This window comes from Scatophagus argus, chromosome 3, assembly GCF_020382885.2.
Source record: "Scatophagus argus isolate fScaArg1 chromosome 3, fScaArg1.pri, whole genome shotgun sequence".
NCBI classification, from domain to species: domain Eukaryota; kingdom Metazoa; phylum Chordata; class Actinopteri; family Scatophagidae; genus Scatophagus; species Scatophagus argus.
In genome coordinates, this window is record NC_058495.1 from 10,269,901 (window position 1) to 10,291,877 (window position 21,977).

The 21,977-nt window shown below is 40.3% G+C and overlaps 1 protein-coding gene across 4 annotated transcripts in view; it reads right to left on the reverse strand.

Moving 5' to 3' along the window:
* Positions 1–21,977, reverse strand: part of kcnab2a (potassium voltage-gated channel subfamily A regulatory beta subunit 2a) — a 77,526-nt gene that overhangs the window by 21,131 nt on the left and 34,418 nt on the right. The window contains exon 1 of one of the 4 annotated variants that reach the window (XM_046383331.1): positions 5,118–6,293. The exons of the other annotated variants lie outside the window; for them this stretch is intronic. Coding sequence (XP_046239287.1) covers positions 5,118–5,329 — 212 coding nt within the window. The 5' untranslated portion in view covers positions 5,330–6,293. Of the gene's footprint in view, positions 1–5,117; positions 6,294–21,977 lie in introns of those variants that run through there. 4 annotated transcript variants of the gene reach the window in all.

Sequence of the window (21,977 nt, forward strand, 5' to 3'; positions counted from 1 at the left end):
AAATGTCAAAACAAGTCTGTTGGTTCAGTGCTCATTTATAAATGTTACATCTCCCTGCTATGTGGTTGAGCTGCAACTAGTTGATTAATAAATTAGCTGATCGAAAGTAAAATTAATTGCCAACTATTTTGATAATTCATCAATCCTTTTGGTTATTTTTCAAGCAAACATTTGCTGGTTATAGTTTGTTAAATGTAAGGATTATTATAGCTTGTTAAATGCTTTTATTTGTCATTTATGATAGAAAATGAAGAGTCTTTGGGTTTTAGGACTGTTGTTTGGACAAAAGAAGTAATGTTAAGATGTCACTTTGGGCTCTGGGAATTTGTGATGAGTGTTTGCACCACTTTTAAACACAGACTCAATGGTGTACTGTGAAAACAATCGACGGATCTATCGACAATTAAACTAATCATTAGTTGAAGCCAGACTGTAGGCAGAATAGCAGTCTAGTGTGGCAGCTTGAACACATAATTGAGCAGATGCCCAACTTTAAGGATCAAGCCCAACAATCATGTGTAATCCCAAAAGAAAACAGAAACACAAAGATTCCCGCTCACAGCTGACTACAACGCAGATACTGAGGGAGATGCCCTCCTCATTGCAGCGTATGACAGCATTAATGAATCGAAGTTATTTTTAGAGCATTTAAGAAAATAACATACAGAGAGAAATTAGTGGTACTCACATAAATTCAGGCACACACACACACACTCACACACATACTGACTCTAATTAAACTCTATCAGTGAGGCAAAGAAAGAACAGCTGTCTTCATGCTCTCCTTCACCATAGCACAAGCGTGACTCTCACATGCAGACATGCTTATAGACACATAAGAAAAATACTCCCCTCATCTCACTCTCTTTCTTATAAACTGACACAAACAAACCCATAGTGCGTACAGTGAAACACAAGCCTACATCAATAAATGAACCATTCCACCAATTTCCCTCTACATGCCCAGAGCAAACAGATGGTGAAAGTTCTGTGTGCATGTAAGATGGTACCTAAGTGACTGCTGTGGCCTGAAATCTGTGCTGAGGATGAGTCTTAGTATTTACACCAGAGTGGCCAAAGTGTAGTGCTGTGTGTGTGTATTCTGTTCAACTACCATGGTCTATTTGTGATTCATATTTCAAGGGGGAGTGCAGGCTGTGGAAAACTGGCTCCCTGATGAAGAGCCCACTGAATGCAGGAAAATGTCCCAGCATTCACCCACACTCACGATGCCCCAAATCTCACACCCACAGCCTTTGTCACCCAAGCGTGAGCGATGTGTGCTTTTGCAATTGTGTTAAAAAAAGACAACAACAACAAAAAAAACAAAATCCAACAAAAAACCAATACAAAACAAAACTAGAAAAACAATGCTCAGTTTCATCTTTTTTAAAACATTCCCTGACAAGAACAAAAATGTTCCTGTAGTTAAACACTAATGCCATTTATGTAAAATAATACTGCAGTAATCAATTGGTTAGTTGTAATTTCACAGCAAATAATACGCTAAAGAAACAATACAGTTGTATGCTGATCACAATGTTGCAAGTTTCATCTGTAAATTTGTGCTATTCTCCTCCCATATCTGTCTTTATGAATTCCGCCAACTGTTACACCAAGTGACTTCAAGGTGCAGTAAACGGAAACAGAAGTGGTGGGACGGACTTTTTTAAAGCAGCGCCTTATCTCTGCCTTTGATAAAGATACATCACAACTTCACACAACACGGTGGTGGGATTTAAATGCCATCCGCTTATACAACGCTGCCCGAAGCTATTTACTGAGGCTGTGACTCACTGTCAACTTTACAACCAAAAGTGAACCTCCAGAGATGTGAGGAATCCTACTGACAGTCTCGGCTGAGGCGAGTTTACTAGTAGATTTATACAAGGGTGGGAGGTGAGTCAGCTCTTATTTACATGACCACTGCAGAAAAAGATACTGATTGCAACACAGCAGAAGTGTTTTGGAGCTGACACAAACCCTGACAAAAGAAAAAAAAAAAAACCCTCTAAAGCACAAATGTTCACTTCCACAGCAGTTTATATTGAGCTCAAAAGCAGAAAAATGGCAGTCTAAATGAAAAGTGATACATATTCGAACTCACTCCCCTCAGCATTACTTTGCAGCAGTTTATTTGCTGCGCCTAAGCAAGTCATTCCCTCAAGACCTTTCCTAGGTTTGGTTGCTTGAGAGAAGAGCTGATAACTGGACTGTGAAAAGCAGGAGCTTTAGGGATTGACTCCCCACCTGCACTGCTTTTCCAATCTCCCAGATATTCTTCCATTCCCTGAGCAAGAGTACTTAACATAATCGTAAGCCATTTTGTGTGCACCATTAATTCAGGCCTGACTGAAGTCATTTAATCATTTCTTGGAGGAGGTGCAGGCCCCCTCAGTCAGGCTTCACGATTTTAACCAGTCATGTCATACGGGCCCAGTGTCACATTACAGAACAGCTCAGTCTGTGGTGAGGTGGCCCACTGAAGATGCTGCAATCCCTCTGTACCTTAAAATGACGTTCACTGTGATGGGTTTCCTTGTTCTTGAGGGTCACGTCCAGCATCCTTGTCCACGGATGCAGACTGACTGACTCGATTCAAGCTCAAGGCTGTCTTTCACGGAAACAGAGGACTGCATGCAAATGAAGCTGATCTGAATTTCACACTGCTCTTCTGTAGTGTGGATAATCGTGGAAAGTTTTGTTGGGTGGATAAGCTCTGGCTGTATTCTTCTGGGGATGTTAAAAACCACTAAGATCTCCAGCTGTCAAAATGAAGTGAAAAAACTGAATTTAACAAAGAGAAAAATCTCATGCTCAAAGATGAAAGGAAAAACGCACAGCCATGTTAAAGAGCTCACAAGCTTCAACTCTGGGAGGCACATCTGAAAGATGCATAGTGACATGAGCACAGATCACTCCGGCCTACTGTACTTCCTCTTGGGCACAGAGCCTACACCAGCACTGACCTTAGCACTCTCCCTTTCTTTAATTCACTCTCTTCTTCCTTCCCTTTCATTCGCATCACTTCAAAAACACAAAAAACTATGCTGTACCTTCGGCGTATCTCTGAGACTCACACTGCATTTAAGCCTGCATTACCCGCAGTTTTCATCAGACACGCAAACACAGAGGCTGTTATGTGCTTTGGACTGCACTGTGGAAGCAAAGAACACACAAAGCCACTGGCCCCCTGAGCTGAAAATGATTTTACTGATTCAGTATCATTAGCCTCAATAATGACAGTGTGGCAACACGATGAGGCTGCTGCTAGCCGAATCAGATGCAAAGCATCGTGATGTGCCTTCAGATGACAGTACTGAGGAGGAGTCATGTGTTTCCTCAAATCAGTATCTGATCTTTATTGTGTCATTATTGTGTCTGATCTTTATTCTGTCAGGAGTCAACATACCACTAATTTTTTGCCCCAAAAAACAGATTTTAATTTAAACATCACCGTGCAGTTTTAAACTGGCATAACTGAGAATTGAAAAAAATTATCTAAAAAGATATGAAAAGTGAAAAGTGAACAGTTCTATAAGAAATGAAATCATTTAGCACTTGAAAGACCTGTAACTATGGGCTACAATGCAGCACATGAATGCAGGTTTTTGCTGAAAGCTTCTCATTTTAAATCAATATTTTATGTCTCACAACTGTCTTTGGTGCGCACTTTAATGAGAGATGTGAAAACATTATAAGAGAACGGGGCATCACTGCAAAATAATTCCTGGCAGACTGAACGAAGGTTGCGATACATAGCACACACTGCATTAATAGCTTGGTGCCAGCTTGGTGCAGATCATAATGTACTGTACCTTCCTAGACTGAAAGGTATTGTCAACTCATTTTCTGACCAACACTGCATACACATTTTGTGTTCCTCTCCAGTTGTTCAAATTGCCATTCACTGCTCTACCCTCACTGCTTCAATATGCATTTAAAGATATTCCACTTCATAATCTGCTCCCTTTTCAGCCCTTGTGTAAAAGCTGGGATAATTTGAATAATTCACCACACAAACAGAGGACATTTGCATTTTGTTATAAATGCTTTTCAGCAAGTAAACCGTTCCCTAAATGTTAAATATGGGGTATGGTAGATAAAACACAGTCATTAGACTTCACACCCCTTTAGGGTTTTTACACACAAACAGGCAAAATAATTTCCCCTCAATAAAATGCTATTTAACTTTATACCACAATACCACAGTACTCAGTAATCAAGTGATGGACAGAGTGGCATAAATATTCACTGCAGCACCCTGTCAACATACAACGCTATGGGCAATCATTATCAGTTATCATTATGCAAACTGTTTGTTTTTGCAGCATGTCTGGGACAGGTGTTTTCCAGAAGTGACAACTGACTTTTTACAGCTTTTGATTCAATGATTGGATATATGTAATTAGAATACTTATCATGTGAGTTCAATAAAATGATAAGCAGTGAAAATAATTAATAAAAACTCACACTGTAAATAATTCACAACAGGGATTATCAGTACAAGATACATAATCACAAAAATGCTGTTTTATAATAATGCTATTTTTTGCGCTTAGGAGACGAATCTGGGAAAATACTAATTAGCTTGCCCTTTGAAGCTGAACAAATGCAGCTTACTATACTTTGTTTGTAGTGCTTGTCTGACACTCCTGCACAGAAGAGATAAGACGTCAGTGCCCACCAACCTAATTTACATCACATGCCAACTACTTTGTTGTACCCTTTACGTACAAAGATCAGATAATATTACAAATTGCAAATTTTTCTTTCCCAGATCCTGCAGGTTTTGAGGTCCCACTTGATAAAAAATGAAAGGTGAATTAATGTTTGTGGAGGATAATTAATTATTTATTATCATAATGAAGTATTTCTGTTAACTGTCACCATTCTTAAACAGGTGGCAGCTCTGAAAGGAAGCAGGAAGAAACATTGGCTTACAAACAAAGAGGAAAACTGGTCATGTATTTTAGCCACAGCCAAAGAATTTGATCATCATTCTCAATCTATTTTAGCAGGGCGAGAAAAATCCTGCAGTTTATGATTCATGTAAATATTGTAGTATATATAGTTTGAAAGTTAAGTGATCAGTTAACACTTCAGACATGTCGTACCTATATTTCATGCCAGTCTTCATGCTTTGCTCGCTGGAGGAAGGCACACTCTGTACAGAGAGCTGTCCCAGACTGCGAGCCACCATCGCCACTGCTCTGAACTTGCTGCGAGTCCCTGTGTTAGGGCTGTTGGCATTCTGTCGGTTTAGGCGGTCCTCTGTATTGCGGCTCACCCCCCCACGATGGTCCGTGCACACTAACGACACCTGCATCCCGGCTTTTGGTAGGCTGTCCCAATTGCAGATACTCTAAAACTTTCTTCTGACTTAATCAGATTTGCATAGGTGGAAAGTCTGAGGTTCCTCTGAAAAGTGTGTGACAGTTCAGTCTGTAAGACGCAAGTACTCTGAATTGAGCCTCACACACACTGCGCCTCCATTAGAAATCACTGCCCAGATGCTAAAGTGACTGACCAGCTAACAGTGTTCAGTAAAACAGAAGGGCAGAGAGGTGGGAGGGCAGCTCAGAATGTATTCAAACAGTGAAAGACCGCTGATCAGGTGGAAACGAAATCCTCTCAAAGGAAGTCCAAGTCTAAGCACAACATTACACCATCTGTGCCTCAGCTGGCGTGGGAAACAAATGTGCAATCACTGCAGACTTCGGATGCAGGTCCAGTACAAAGCTATAAATAAAAGCCAAAAAAAATCAAAATCTTTTAAAAAATCAGAGTCCAAAACAGCAGAGCTTTTATGAAATCCCCTTTGCAATTTTTTCCTTGATTCATCTGGGTGTCCTCCTCTGGCTTTATCATTTAATCAGAAACTCATCAGAGGCTGACAGGCAGATTTAGAGTCTCGCAATTTCCTTTTAAAGCTGAGCTCAGTGTTAGAGATAACACCTCTTGCTGCCAAGCTTTAAGAGTGGAAAAGCATAGATCCACACAAAGAGAGGGAAAGAATAAAACACGAACACACAGTTCCAGGAGGTTTTCATTTCCCCTTCTGAATCCGCCTTGACAGCTGCGCTGGCTACTGAATATTCTACTGAATACTACCGCATGTTAGCAAAAGGGCAACCTCATATTCACTTTCTAGCTCTGACCGTTGCCTGGATTAAACTTACATCTGTATTCCTTGTGCTCAGTGTAAAGCAGCACGGTGTACACAGGCAAGAGATGGGAGGAGAGAGAGAGAGTGAGGGAGGGAGAGAGAGAGAGGGAGGGAGGGAATGTGGTGGGAGGGATATAAAGAGAAGCTACGAGGAGGAATATTCAGAGAGCTGCAGCAGTGTGTTAGAGCAAGGCATTGAAATGTGTGTGTGTTTGCACCAGCGCTCCTAAGAAATGGGAGGTGCATGTTTTTGTGCTCTTCTTTGTTCATATTGCACCCTGCAGTATGGTTTAATAGAGTTTATTCTGTCAGAAGAAAAAGGAGGAAGCTGAGTGCTCATCGGTCAGGACTTTAGCTTACAGCAATAGCTTATGGTGCTTGAAAAGGGGGCTTTCACGTGGGTCTGTTCAACTGCCCATGAAATATTCATTATGTAACTTTATCTGTGACAATATATGTTCACGACAGGGCAGACTTAACAGAGTTGTCATGTTTTTAATCTATACTACCTTGGCCCTTGTGCCCTGAATATAACAATCTGAGTGATTAAAAGACATTTTTTGATCTTGTTTATTCTCAAATTGAACAAAGAAAAAAAATAGGTTGCAAGATACAGTACACTAATGTGTAATATGTGTTATTACTGGCTATTATGATCTGATGAACAGTAAATATATCCTGAGTCAGTGCAGGTAAGCGTGAACAGTGAAAATATGATAACGGTTGGTAGTTGAAAGTAAACACCACAGTAATTGGACTCAACGCAACAGTGGCTGCAGATTGAAGAGACAGCAGATGAGACACATGCTCCCAGTAATATAATACTCAAGCTTATCAGAGTGGACCAGCTAGCGTGCCAGGAAGATAATTAAAAGAGATGCCATCAGGAGTAGACATGTATAGTAAACCGATGGAAGAAGCGACCTCGATCAAAGGAATCCAGCAAACAGGCTGTTGCTCACTGACAGCCCTATTCTTGGAACTATGACCTTTTGCTCTCCTGGACTTAAATAGAACCCTGAGGGGAAAGGTGGTTTAATTCAACTGAAATCTGATTTAAATTTCACACTGTGAGCAGAGAGCGGAAAAGCCAAGCTCACGTTGACCTTTTCGAATGTTTCTTTTTTCCCAACAAAGACGGAGTTTAGATGGGATGCCCGAGTACAGGCATAATGAATGTATGACTGCCATATCAATCTCAACCACAGCAGCTGAAGTAACACAGAGGCAAGATCATTGGGCTCTTTGTGTTGGTATGTCCTGCACTTTGGGTCAGCGTGATGAGGAAACAGATTTGGGGCTGAGCCACTCCCTCCACCCACTCTCTCTGCTCATTTTGACAAAGCAGTAAGCATGCGAGTCTGACCTGGCGTTCCTTTACCACGGGGTACGGTTCATGCACTCACCGCCACTGCTGTGGAAACATGATGCCATGATCCCGCCCCCAGTAGTTGTGACATGGGAACGGTGCAGAGAAGTGGGAGAGGCCATGGACCGGAGCTCAGATACAGTGTCGGCCTTGTGATCCACACTGAGCCATCACAATAAGCCCGACAAAAATCCCACAGCTCCAGCTAGACATGGGAACATGTTCCCAACATCCAGCCTAAGTAACACTGAACAACAGTCCAACAGTGGGGTAAAATAAAATATACTTACACACACAACCTCCAACAGTATAAAATGTGTGGGGTTTTACTATCCTGCCACAGCTTTATATGGCTACTGAAAACATGATTGACTGATTTCTAATCTTTACTACAGCATATAAGTCCTTCATTGACCCTTAATTTATCTGCATCTGAAAATCTACAAATTTATTGACTGGCATGCAATGCAAGGTGCAGCAATCGATACAGGCATGCATCATTTGACAGACTAGTGATTCATCACAGAAATTAATCTATAGCATTTTCCACACGCAAAACACACTGCACAAGCCTTTATTGATAATGTTTCTTCACTGTAGCAGTCCAGTAAAATGCCTGTAATAAAAATACGACACAACACCACGTGCTCCGAAGCCTTGTAATTAATAAACACACTAGGAGCCACAAACTGCCACAAATATGCCAACAGTGTGAGCAACAAATATGCTAAATCCAATAAACCATGCCTGTCACACTTACTATGATTAGTAATTCACAACAAGCACATCTGCCAACTTTCTTCAGATTGACATCATGCATTTCAATTTCCTTTGACTATATCTGGGGGGAAAAAAAAGACAAAAAGGCCAGATAAACAGAAAAGACAGCTATTAAAGATGACTGACACCTTCTCGCTGCATGATGTATGTAAGGTGCTCTTGATGGTGAGCAGTGAAATGTTTGATATCACTTTAATTAGAAACCTGCAACACCCTGTTCTACATGTACCCACTAATCAGCACGTAACACTCCTGCAGTGCACTCATGCCATTGCTGAAGGGAAGGTCTTCCCTCTGTGTGACATAAAGCACATCTATGTTCATTTGATGACTGAAGTTTTCACTTGCACGACGACATCAAACTGCACTGCGCTGGACGTGTTGCCTCCTGGCCTGCTAGTGAACCCGGAGTCAAAGTCAGTCTGAACAAATACTGACACATTATCTCACTCAGTCTTACATGCACACTTGATTTAGGGATTTCTTATGCTCAACACTGTTGTTGAGAGAATACTGGCCTGAACATGAGCTGATTTGTGTTCATTCATAAGGGTCTGCTGGAGCAAATTTGGAATGAACCTCTATTCATTGTGAGTCACAAGATAAATCAGTCATGAGGGATACTAAACTAAAAATAAGAAACTCTGATCTTTACATAATGCCTTAGAGTGCCGCTGTTAAATCGCTAATTAGTGACACTGTGTTAAGGCTGCACACAGAAGGGTGAATGAGAATTTTCTCAAACCAATGCACAACTGTTCTTTTACAATAAAAAGTCATTTTTGTATCAGCGCAGAGGGGAAAGTAGTGAACAATGGTTGAAAACCAAATCCTATCAGTTCCCATTGTTAGTGCCGGACTCAGTGGCTGGTTGTTAAAGATCTGTGCTGAACAAATCTTACAGTGTAATGAAAAGAAATCCATCTCCTCCCACTCCACGTTATAACAATGCCTCCCCCTTGTGTCATGGCCTTCGTCTCCTTGCTTTGATTAAGTGCCTGATTTGCGGCTATCCAAAAATCTACTGAGCCGCTAAAATGCTTCTCAGACACTCAATCACTGCTAGCGAATGCAGAGCCCTGATCAGGCCCTGCACTCCATTCAGCATGCGGGGGAGGAAAAGGAAAGACAGCAGAACACGTGTGTTTCTCTGATCACGACTACAGCGGAGTTAAGATTCATAAATACCAACAACACTCTTTTTCAGGAGTGTGCAGATGGAAAACAAAGGACCTGAAGACAACAATATCAGGAATCACATTCACCATGTAGTCCGACAGCTGCAAACACAAGCAAACAACTGTAAAAATATACCGTAGAAGCATATCACACTTCTGGACAATTCTACACCCCTTACTGCCAATGCAAGGAAACTGCAGAACACTCACAAACACACACATACACACACACACACACACACAGAGACAATTACAATTATTGGATTTGCTCTGGTCATCCTTGCAGCTGAGAAGCTTGAGAAGAAGCATTGGCAATCAATGATGCAATATCATAATGAAGCGTCCGTAGTCTGACCTAGTCGTACATGACTGCTCCCAGACCAGCCTGGATACTAGAGCTAAGGAGCACAGTGAGGAGAGGAGACAATACAGAGAGGAAGACAACTACTGTAATCGGCAGAGCGTTAGAAACTACTCCGACCACAGAGGTACTGTGGGGTACCATCATGAGCTGTGATTCTTCACCACAACGGCAGCTTTAGCTCTAAAAATAGGAACTGGCTCTCCGAATCAGTGCTGCACAGTGAGCCTGGAAAAAATACAAAGAACACCCTCAGCCACTGAAAGGAGGAAAGGACTTCCAAATTTGACATTTGTCACACAGGGAGCGCCTCATGCAGTCCTTTTACTAATTTGCTCTCAGGGGCACACTGGGTGCCTCCATCGATCTGGGAGTGGCACACTGGAAGTTGCTGCTTGGTTCCAGGTCTGATCTGTTTAAGTTAGTTTAGCAGGGGCTGGCTTACTGCAGCATTGTGTAGAGACTACTGCAGAGATCCTCTACTAAGGACTTCTCTGAAATCTGTAATTAAACAAGGATATTACATCTTAAAACAATGTTGTGGGTGAACACTGAAACCTAAACAAACATTAACTCACAGACCACTTTCTTCTACGTAAACCTCTTATGGTTAACTGAAGAAAGATTATCCACAGGCATTAGGCCAGGACAATATCACATGTGGCAAGTGGTGATTGTTAGTGCAGTATATACCTGGCTGCAGAGAATGACCACAGTCGTATCATGTGCAACTGCTGGACAGCTGTCCAATGGAGGTTTAAGTTTCACTTACCGAGGCTTTAATTGAACAGCATTAGTGAGGATTCAAGTAACTGATTGAAAGGGATGGCATCCCTGGAATAAGGGCAGCAAGGCAGAGGCGCGCGTGCGTGCGTGCGAGTGTGTGTGTGTGTGTGTGTGTGTGTGTGTGTGTGTGTGTGTGTGTGTGTGTGTGTGTGTGTGTGTGTGTGTAAGGGGAGTGGGTGAAAGGGCTTAAGAGAGTTAATGGAAAGTGATGTGAGGTCAGCCAGATTGACAGTGTTGACTGACAGATGTGGTAATGCTTTTCTAGCAGCTTAATGCATCCTGAGGCCATGTCTAAACATTTAGAATGACTGAGTTTTCATCAATCTATTGAGGATGTAATTAACAGAAGCAAAGAAAAAAAAAAAAAAAAAAAAAAAAAGTACCGGGAAAATTGCTGCCTATAGGTTATCTTAGACTATTTTGTGTCTGTAATTTTGTTATATAAGTAAAATAACAACTCTACTAGTTGCTGATCTGAATGAGCTCAACTGTAAAAAAAAAAAAAAAAGCTGCCGTGAGTTTTAAATAGCTGTCAAACAAATACAAAGGATGCAGAAAATTAGGCTTAACTAAGGTTAAATGCTATCTCAGTGATTCTGGGAATTCCTGAGGAAACATAAAAGTGCAGAGAGAGACACAGGTCACATCTGTGAGAAGTGAGTGTTGCAATTCTTAACTCTCCAATGAACATGACAGATTGCCAGCAGACATCAGGGCTCAGGAGGAGCTGTTGTTTCAGCTGTCCCTGCTGACGCATCTCACAGGAGGAGGAGAGCCAAAACAATCGAGACAGGGAACCCCTGTTCTTATGCAATACAAAGTCATTACTATGCCTTTTGGTTTTAGCTAAATAGACTGTAATAAAACAATATTCTATGTTATCTTAAATAGGTCAAAATAGTCGCTGCAGACATATTATTTGTCGTCGTAAAGGATTACTATAGTAAGATAAATAAGTACGAAATAATCCATTTTTTATACAGTGTGCAATGGAGTAAAAGCACATTGTGAGGGTAAACATGTTGACCATTACAAAACAGCAGTGATCTCACAGTCATGTAGGGATTTCAGCATCACTGCTTGTGTAACAAGGTGTACTTAAACCAAACAGAGCTGGGTTACACAGTCCCTCGCTAATCTGAAAAAGGAGACAGTGAATGGAGGAAGCGTAATAATCTGTCCTGGTCAACGAAAAGATCCTCCCGTCCGCCTGTGTGCATCTGCCATACCCAAAGGACATGTTCATGCAGAACAGCGTTGCTAAGCAGAAATATTTTCTATTGCACGCATTTCAGTGGAAATATGTGGCTGCTTGCTCTTAAAGCCCTGGCATCCTGTGTCAAAATGAAGTTACTCGGCCCTAACAATAACAAATATGTGCTTGCTATCATTATTTATTGATTTCATCTACTTTTTTCCAAAAAAGAAATCTATGTATCTAATCTATGTTTCTTGACATAATAATAAAATAGTTTTACTTTGATATACAGTCTCATTAAAGTTTGATTCATAGATACATAATTATTAAAAAAAACCCCACATTTTTATTTCATTTCTTCTCATTTACATAGTTAACAAATTTTAATGGAGGAAATGACCACTGTGACTGGCTAAGTTTATTAGCTAGTTAAAAGTATTCACTCAAGTCAGAGTTAAATGGTTCGGCTGAAAAAGACAAATCATTTATATATACAACAAAAGAGAACGGTGTGTTTTTGTGACAGATTGCTGAGTATTTTTTAGGCAAAGAATGTAGCTGGTTGTGTCACATTGTTGTCACACAGGTAGCATTACACAAACAGTATTTGACAACGAGATAGACAGAACAAAAGACATCAGACATAATAAACAGTTTTCAGACTCTCAAAGTTGCCCTTTCACACAGTCAGTCAACACTAGAAATCTCCAATTAGTCACAAGTAAATGGATGACATGAGCTAGTTTTATTCTTGTTTATACAAATTTTACATTTACTATGGTTAAGTACTCATAAAATGATGAGGTTCTCTAATTGCACCTGTCATGTTTAGTAAACATGTTTAGTCATGTTTAGTAAACATGACAGGAAACAGCATCATATGAAAATTCTAATGTCATCACTGATAGAGTATAACATACAGAACAGACTAGAAGTGAGCAGTCATTTGGGAAGAACTATTTTACTGGTACTGTGATGTCCTGAACAATACACAGACTTATTATAGTGAATATAGCAAATGTCATTTGAACTTGAGCTTTTGATGGTTCTGTCATACAAGTGCTGGACACAAGGGGTTAAATCAAGCTTGTGAAACAGATGGCTATTTATTTCTCAGCCACAGATTCTGTGTCCCTGAATGGCCTCTGCCAGTACAACATATAGACACAAAGCTGCTCTCTAAATCCCTGACCTAGACTTTATGGTAAGTCAAAGGTGGTCCTTGCCTGGGGGCTCAGGGCTAAGAAATAAAATGAAAGGAAACATCAAGCAAACCACAATATACACAAACACTGCACCTTACAAAGAAAGACAAAAAGAAATAAAATGCAGGGGAAAATAAGGTTGTTTGTACAATAAGAAGTTAGAAGAAGACGAATTCAGTTTGGAGGAAGTGGATTCAGCAGGGTACACAGATCAAAAGAAGTGAAGAAAAAAGTCAAGTAAAGTTTCCCATCAACACAAAGTAACAAAGCAATGAAAGGAAATATGTAATTCTTAACTAAAGAGAAAGTAAGCTGACAAAAGACTACAACTTTAACAAGATGTGTGTTTTATTCTGTAACGTACAACAACACCGACATCAAACAAAGTCAGGGCTTGCCTTTGATGCATTTCTGAAGGATCGGTCAACCATGAAACAGGAAAATTTCCCTCTACATTAAATTTGCAAGAGTGACCACAAAACCACAGGAAAGTACTAAAAGCTTAGGTGAATGTTCCCCTCCTCAGCGGGAGAGTCTTAGACTGAAAAACACTCTCATTTTGTATCCTCTAACCTCATCCTACACAGGTACTTAGAAGTGCAAGAATGACACTTGTTATGCCATGTTAAGATTTACATCGACTTTCAATACTTTCTATTGTCTAATGTTAGTTATCATGGAAACACACATCATCAGAAAATTAAATCAGGAGTCGTAGGATTCACAACAATTTAAAACCCAAGGCAGAAGAAAAGATACAGATATGAAACTGGAAGAACTTTTAAACAAACAAAACGTCACATTGTGTTCAGAGGTGAAACTTGACAGTTTAGGAAATGTGTGCTGAATGTTGTTAAGTAACAACTTTATGGGATCCAAAGTGACAAGAACACAATTCTAAAGCGTGAGTGTCTAAAAGGCTGGAGACAGCGGAGAAGGCCTCCAACCTCCTGTCACTACTGGGAATTCATAAAGTACAGAGCATTCCCCCTGCAGCCTCCAGTGACACACACACACACACACACACACAGACAGGCAAACAAACACTTTCTTTAAGGCGTAAAGAAAAACACATAGCAAAGGTTTAAATGTGCAAGCAAGGACCAGCAGTACTGACATCAGTGTATGATAACGCATCCTGAAACGATGCATGAAGTAAAGCACGATGAAGGAAAGAACAGGTACCCTATTTACAAAAAAGGAATACAAACAGCAGATCCTGTGTTGTACATGGGGAATCAACAATTGCTCAAATTAAGAGGAATGAACAAGTAGTGATATCAGCTTTAACAGCACAAATCTGAGTGGAAGAGCAGCTCTTGAAAGACCTTTAATTTCTTCACCGAAGCCTGTCAAAGAAAAGTAACACTAACCACGTGTGAAAAGGCTATGCCCCCATGAAGCTTGTGTCTGTGCTATCTGACATAAATCGAGACATTAGTGTAAAAACTACAGTGTAATACAAGGAAATACAAAGGCTTAAAAATTAGAAAGTTGCAACACTGTAAATTGGTTGCAACCAATAAGAAAAATAAGAAAAAATAAAATAATGACCATATTAATAATTCAAGTTGACATTACAGACATTGCCAATTCAGGAACGTAAATATGATGTACTGACCCATAAGTTGTGATCATGAGGACACCTAGCTTAGCAGCCATAAATAACACACTTAACTTGAAATATACAACTCAAAGTAGAATTGTGCAATCCCTAGCATTCCCATCTCTTGTGCCCACACAATATTTCTGACTGGAACATTTTGACAAGCTGTCAGACTAGGCCAGCCACAGATAACTCAAAGAGCAGCTGCAGAGGTCACCACTGGAAATCAAATATTTTTCACTCTAAACACCTGAACATCATCTCCTACTCGGGCTACAAAGATAAAGCACGGACAGTTCTGCAGCTCTCATTAACGCGGCAACACTGCGAGGCAGTGAGCTAGAGATAAAGAAGTGGATAAACGCAGGTCAGGCTGCATCCCGCTCAGCTGTATTCAGCTGCAACTGTAGATACGAGTCTGCGGTTAAATTTAGCTCTCGAGTACGGGATTGCCTGAAGAAAAACGTCACAGTTGCCCAGGCTGACACACATGCTGCAGTGCTGCTGAGATTGAGGAAAATAACATATACTAACAGTTTAGAGTGGCTCGGTGCAGATTTGTGTTCTCACCAAAGGGTCTGTGTGTATGAGTGAAAAATAAGTGAGAGTGATAGATTCAAAGTGTGAGGGTAAAGAAAAAAAAAAACAAACAAGAGAGACAAATGTTAAAAATTAAATTATTAAATATGTTTGAATGCTGTTTTGAGGCACAAGTGATTATCTTAAAATAATAACAAACAGCCTTCCATGCTGCCACCTAATGACAGGTCTGCCATCTTACCTGTTTCAGTCATTGTCTGCTTCAGTTTAGATGCAAGGTTAAACTCAATAGAAACTAATAAGGAACTTTTTAAAAATGGTCAAAATGTTCAACAGTGTAGTGGAACAAAGAGTGATCACCACTGTGTTAAGTGAATACATTAGGAAAGTGTTTTAATTTAGCTGCTAAAGTGAAACATCTGCACCATCTAGTGGAGATCAGCTGCAAATACGGGGGGTTCAAATGATCTCATCATGACTTACAGGATGTAACAGTGCCACAACATGAAGATATACTGTTCAGCTTGCCAAAGAGATATGTTATGTATTGAACTATGTATTGAAAGTCACATGTTTAGTATTAGTATTTCCTATTTTTCTCTGTTCTGCAGCAGAAAAACTGAAAAGACCAGTGTAGAACTTTCTTGCTCAAACTTGCATTGGATCTTTGTTGATTTACTGATTCATTATCTGATTGTCAGTCATTTAAAGACATCCCCTTTCAGGCTTATATTTATTTTACAACTTTCTTGTGAGTCAATTTACTGCATTTGACAGACATTCCCAGCACAGATTTCCTATAACTTACATTACCTGACCATTAAGAGAAAGCAAATAATAAAATAGACAATAAAAAACAGTTAATAATCCTTCAACTCTGCTGCCTACATGAAAGTGTGATTAAGCCTGTGCTGCAGTGTTGACTGTGCATGTTTCAGCTTGTTTTTGATATTTTTCTGACCCCTAGTGGCCAAACTTTGGTTAGTGCATCTTAGATAAAACTACTAAAAGAAAGCCCAGTGCTTTGAAAAAAGCTATTCAACTTTTCAAGTATATGTCATTAGAAACAGGTGAAAATACTTCACAAACAATCACATAATGTTTCCAACTTAACATCAAAGCGTTACACAATGAGGAAGAAAGGCGTACTGTGCATAAAAGAACAGGTTATGCTCAAATGTAGTTTTGCATGTAAATACGTCTAAATGGAGGTCATTACCACGTCCATTAGTGTTAAGTCACTTCAGAAATCTATACTCCCCCAGCCCACCTCCATATAGCTCAAACAGGAGACATAAGGCTTCCTGTCTCGCCTGACTGAACTCTGAAAGCTGGATCCTTTAACTGCCTCCTGGCTCTTTCAGCAGGGGGACATGGACACAAGGGAAAGTTTTCTGGCGTCCAAGTATTTTGTTTCAAGGCCAACATAATGGAAGAAGAGTAATCCTCTTCCTTAATTTAAAGTACACAATATTTAATACAACCTTAAAACCACATGAGTAGGAACACTCATGTGTAGAAATGCAGCTTAGTACCGCCAGCATTATTATATGACGATTATATGAATAAGAAAGAAAAAAAATGTTAATTAAGTCTTACTGAAGTAATGTTGATTATATTTATTTATGGTGGAGCAAAATGAACCTCTCTAGCATACTATCTTTGCTAGTGGTGTAAGATAATATCTTCTGCTCTGATAGGACTGCCAAAACCAAATTTTAAAAAAAAGGTAAGCGATAAATAAGTATGTGAGGAGAGGCTAAGCAGGGAAGTTCAAAAATGTTGACTTAGATAATAATATGACCTTTTTTGTCTGTCTTTGTTTGAAAAGGTGATGGCAGGGCCACGAATGTTTAAATGCAGCTCAGTAGCACTGCTGGCCCTCCTTCCTGACCACACACCTGAAATAATGATGAGTTTGAGTCAGAGGTTGCATGTACTTACTGACCCAATTGCAGCACTAATTACAGAATTGTGGGTGATCATGATACAAGAAACAACAGATCCTGGCAGGATTTCCTCAGTTAGATTAGCTAATACTGCTGTGGTAAACCAATTCCAGTACCGCAAAGAACAAACATAAATCTCACTCAGATTTGTGACTAGATCTTTTAGATTAAACAGAAGAAGAAAAGCTTCTAATCAAAGATGAACAGCTTTAGTGCTAGTACATATACACAATACATAACCAGCTCCCTGACGTTTGTAAGTACAGAACCCCACATGCTCTTGTGCAACATTAAACTCCCTTTCTCCATGCACACTTACAAAGCTACACCCAAGCCCGTCATTGGCCGGTGACTGAGCTGTACGCCACAGGGAGGTAACGACAGGCAAGGCAACATGTCAGCTGCGGTGACACACAACACTACCTGTAGACGGCAGTAAAAATTGGTCACCCCAGACGTGGCAACAGCAGCCAACCATACCTGTGTTCTGGTCACTGGTCTCGGTCAAAAACAACAGCAGTCATGCCTGTGTGTGATGAAAGTTATCCATGTCCACAACGATAACAACATCAGCTTAGCAGGCCTTAACAGCCAACACAACAGCTGCTATGCCTGCTGCAACGGCTCAACTCTTTGAACAGCAACAATCCATAAAATAGCCCTGTCCTGCTGATGGCATAAAGGAAATAAGCAAGTGTTTGTTAGTAGTGCATCTATGAGTAATCTTTGGAGATGTGAAATATTGTACATAAATGGACATATAAACAAAAGTTTTAGTCTTCAACTTTTGCAGTAACGATTGGTATACAATTCAAATATTGAATTTTTGGCACACTTTTTGGCAACTTTGTTTTCCAGTTAACTGACAAAGCTGTTTTTTTTTTTGGTTTTTTTACACACTAGCTAATGACAATTTAAATTCTTTATTTAGCTTAGGAAGTGGGAGAATTTCATTTACGCTCATAAAAAATGTAACACTTTCTGTGAAAAATTCGAAATGAGCAAATTTGGAAATACGTGGTTTTCTCTTATTTCCATGTAATACAAGTAAAAAAAAAACAAACAACAAAAAACACCACGACTCTGATAAATTTACTGATATTTAAACCGATATTATTATTACAATACCATGACAGCCAAAAATCATACACGACATCTAATATAATATCAGACTATGTCTATATTCTCAACATCTCCGAGTTCTAGGTCTAACAAACAAAAAGGAGTTACTTCTGTTTATCTTTATGGGGTAGAATTATCTACAGTAAATGGGAACACACAGCCAGAGAAGAAAGGAGACAATCTATGTGATCAAGGAGAAAAGAAAAAAGAAAGTCTGAGTGAGATGTTAAGGGGCCAGGTAAGTCCTTACGGAGCAGTCTGTCCTTCCCATGTAGTTGGGCAAATATGCCATCGACCTAGATGATTAAAATAAAACCTGAGCCCCAGTATCTTTGCGTGAGTGCAGTCTGACCAGAGGACAGAGGAAGACTGGATTGAAAGTAAGAGGGAAAGAAAGATAAACACGTTTCTCACAGCTTATCTGTTTCTGATGAAAGCATTTATCAACAGCAAAAAGGTAGCAGATAGTGATTTTTGAGGTCAACCTCCCCAAAAGCAGCAATATGATGGCAGACACCTGTTCAATAGACCCTCGAGTGTATCTGACCTCGATCGACCGCAAAGCTGCTCTCACCTGCTGGTTCTCAGCCCCTCTGTCCAGGTCTCGGGAGTATCTGAGTCACTGTCCAACTATGCCTCCCTCTTACCTGTACTTCATGCCTGTCTGATAGGACACACATTCCTCCAGGGCCAAGCCATTCATCTTCAGGAAGTCTTCCATGTTCTTAATCTGAGCAGCAACTCTCTGTTCTCGGAGTCTCTGCAGCTCAGCCTGGTCCGGGGGCCTGGCTGGTGGCTGATTCAATCCCTGGTCCGAGTGGTAGCGGTTGATCCCGCTCCGGATGCTCTCGCTGTATGACATAGACAGCATCTTGCCGCTGCCACTGCTGCTGCTCTTCCGAACACCGCTTCCTGGCGCTGCCGGTTTCGGGATCTGCAGGTTTTCAGGAGGACAGTAACTGGACTTGTGCCTGCTGGGACCCCCCCGGGGGCCGCCAGCGTACCCTCCCGCAAACATGCCCCCCGCCCCACCCCACCCCTTGCTCTGCTCCTCCTCCTTGAGATGCTAAGGCGACCCGTGCAGTGAAGAATAAAGTAGGAGCGTGGACAGAGCGCGGAGCCAGCAGGGCACAGCCACCTCCTTAAATAGCACCTGCTGCCATAAAAAAACAGATCTCCTGCTTGGGGCAGCACACGGCCATGCATCCTGTAATCAGAGTCGCACAACATAGCGCCACACCACCCTCCCCTGACAGGTACACAATGGCAGGGTTACACTGATAGGGAGCTTTCAGATGACTTATTGGTGATTAAGGAGCAGGACCAAAGAGGGTGCATGCTATCTGCAAAGGGGAGAAATTCAAACATGCGCCAAGCAAGAGGACAGGAACACATTTTTGCTCCAAATTATTAGTCTGACTGGACTAAGGAGGGACAGCCAAGAAACTTTCTAGGAGCAGTCCACAATATAATTTGAGTATGTCCCACAAAATAAGCACAACGAGTTCATCAGTATTGAAAGAAGGAAAGAAAGACAGACACAAGCTGTCTTGTGCATTTCATTTACCCAAACAGCTAAATGATATGCACTTGTGCCGTGCTCTTTTTAGTATAGGCTTTGGCTTCATTTCAGTTTCAGCAGTTCAGGGAGCTTAAGCTTTTTTTAATTTTTTTTCAAACCGTTAATTCTGCCGTCTTCTCTTAAACACACCCTTATTTGAGACTCAGAACTATAGAGCATTGTGCCAAATTAATCAAAAGAGGGCAGCACTGTGCACAACATCACTACAACAATACCACTTAGTGCTAAATGAACTACTGAGCACTCATCTCAAAGCTACTTTCTTGGTAAAGGCAAGGGAGTGTAAGACTAAGACTGCAGTTATATATATATAATACATTAATGCATAATACTCTGACCTGCAGACCAATGTCTATTTAAATTAATTTAAATACATATGCACTCTGAATATGACTTATATGAAAACAACAGCAATTCTTTTAAATAAAAAAACAAAAACAAACAGTAAAGAAATGGTTGCAGCTTCCTGAAAAAAAAAAAGCAGATTGAAAACCATCAAAAAACACCTAAAAATACACCCCAGGATAATGTCTTTCTTAACTTTCTAAAGTCATTAGAGCATACTCCACATTCATGTTCATCATTTTGATACTATGTGATTAAAGCAAAATTATTCATTAAATATGAACATAAGACTACACTATATGCACATTACAAGGCTACATGAGTTGACAATAGTATTTTAATAAGGAGAATTTAAGTAATTACTAAAAGAAGGATGTAACTTAACAATTTATCTTATAATTGTTACCTTCAACAACAACTACTTGCAGTTTGCAGTTTCTTCATAATCACCGGAAAATAACTTCAATTTTACTGCTGGTTTGAAATATACTTAATAATTAGATTATTTTAATAATTAATATACTATAATTAGACTATACTGATCCTCTGAAAAATGTAACACTTAAAAAGCACTTTCATCTTGTATCTATTACAAAATACAGACTGTAAATAACGCCAACAATATCTGTTTGAAATTCTAACATGGAGGTAAAAAAATTAGTCAAACTGATGACATAATCATGTCATGATAAGACTTGGGTCTCTTCCACAAATTCTCCATTAATTTCCAATGTTCCAAATAGTTTCTCCCAAACAGCTGGTTTCTTCGCAGAGACAGAAGACACAAATATAGGGGGAGAATTCAAGCTAGGCAACATGCATCCACATACCCACACACACTCCTCATCACTCTGCCATTCCATCACACACAAAAACATGCACGCGAACAGAACGCACTCCTGACGTGGCCATTAGTGAAAATCTTTCCTCAAACTCACCCGATTTCTTGGGGGTCGGCTCATGAGCGAGGTTGTGGGGTACCAGTCTGCTCTTATAAACACACACTGCAGACAGTGATGAAGCGGGTCCACCCAAACTGGGAGTGTCTTACTAGGAAACGTCTAAACCAATTAGTGAATAAGAGAGTGCATCCCTTCCCTCCCCGCACCACTTGGACCATACTCTATCACCACAACCAACACCTCTCCTCCTCCCCTCCCTGTGAGATCTCGTGGAGGAAATCCATTTATATCGTTTAGTGGCCCGTCTTGTTTCTGCAAACCGCAGCAAATAATATCAGCCCTGAATTATTCACCAAAGCTTTTGCACTAAAAGCCTCTGATTGTTGTTCCACAGGAAAGAATACTAAGGGCTGGACAATAATGAGGGTCTGAGTGTTGTGTACACATGACGTACACAACCACACACACAGTGTCAAGCAAATGCATATTGTATTCATGCAGATACAGACACACACACAGAAAAAGACAAACCACACACGCTTGTTCAAGTACTCTTTAACCGAGACATTATGAAAACCACACCAGTTAAGCACATCTTGCAGCATCTCTTTGCATCTCAGTAGCCTTGTGTTCAAGATTAGAATCAGAAGGTCTCATAATTCACAGAGCTCTAAACACAAAAGTGCCAGTAAAGCACCTAAATAAGTGTATACAATTATAGTAATATAACTGTCACTGATTTTACACATATTTGCCATCACTGACCGATGTCAGTGTCACGCCAAATCCAAAATCACATAGTGACCCTTCAAGGTTGCTGCAGTGTTCACCAAGTAAACAAGTACTTTTGACAACCTTTTAATAGATGATGGCTGAAAAATGTAT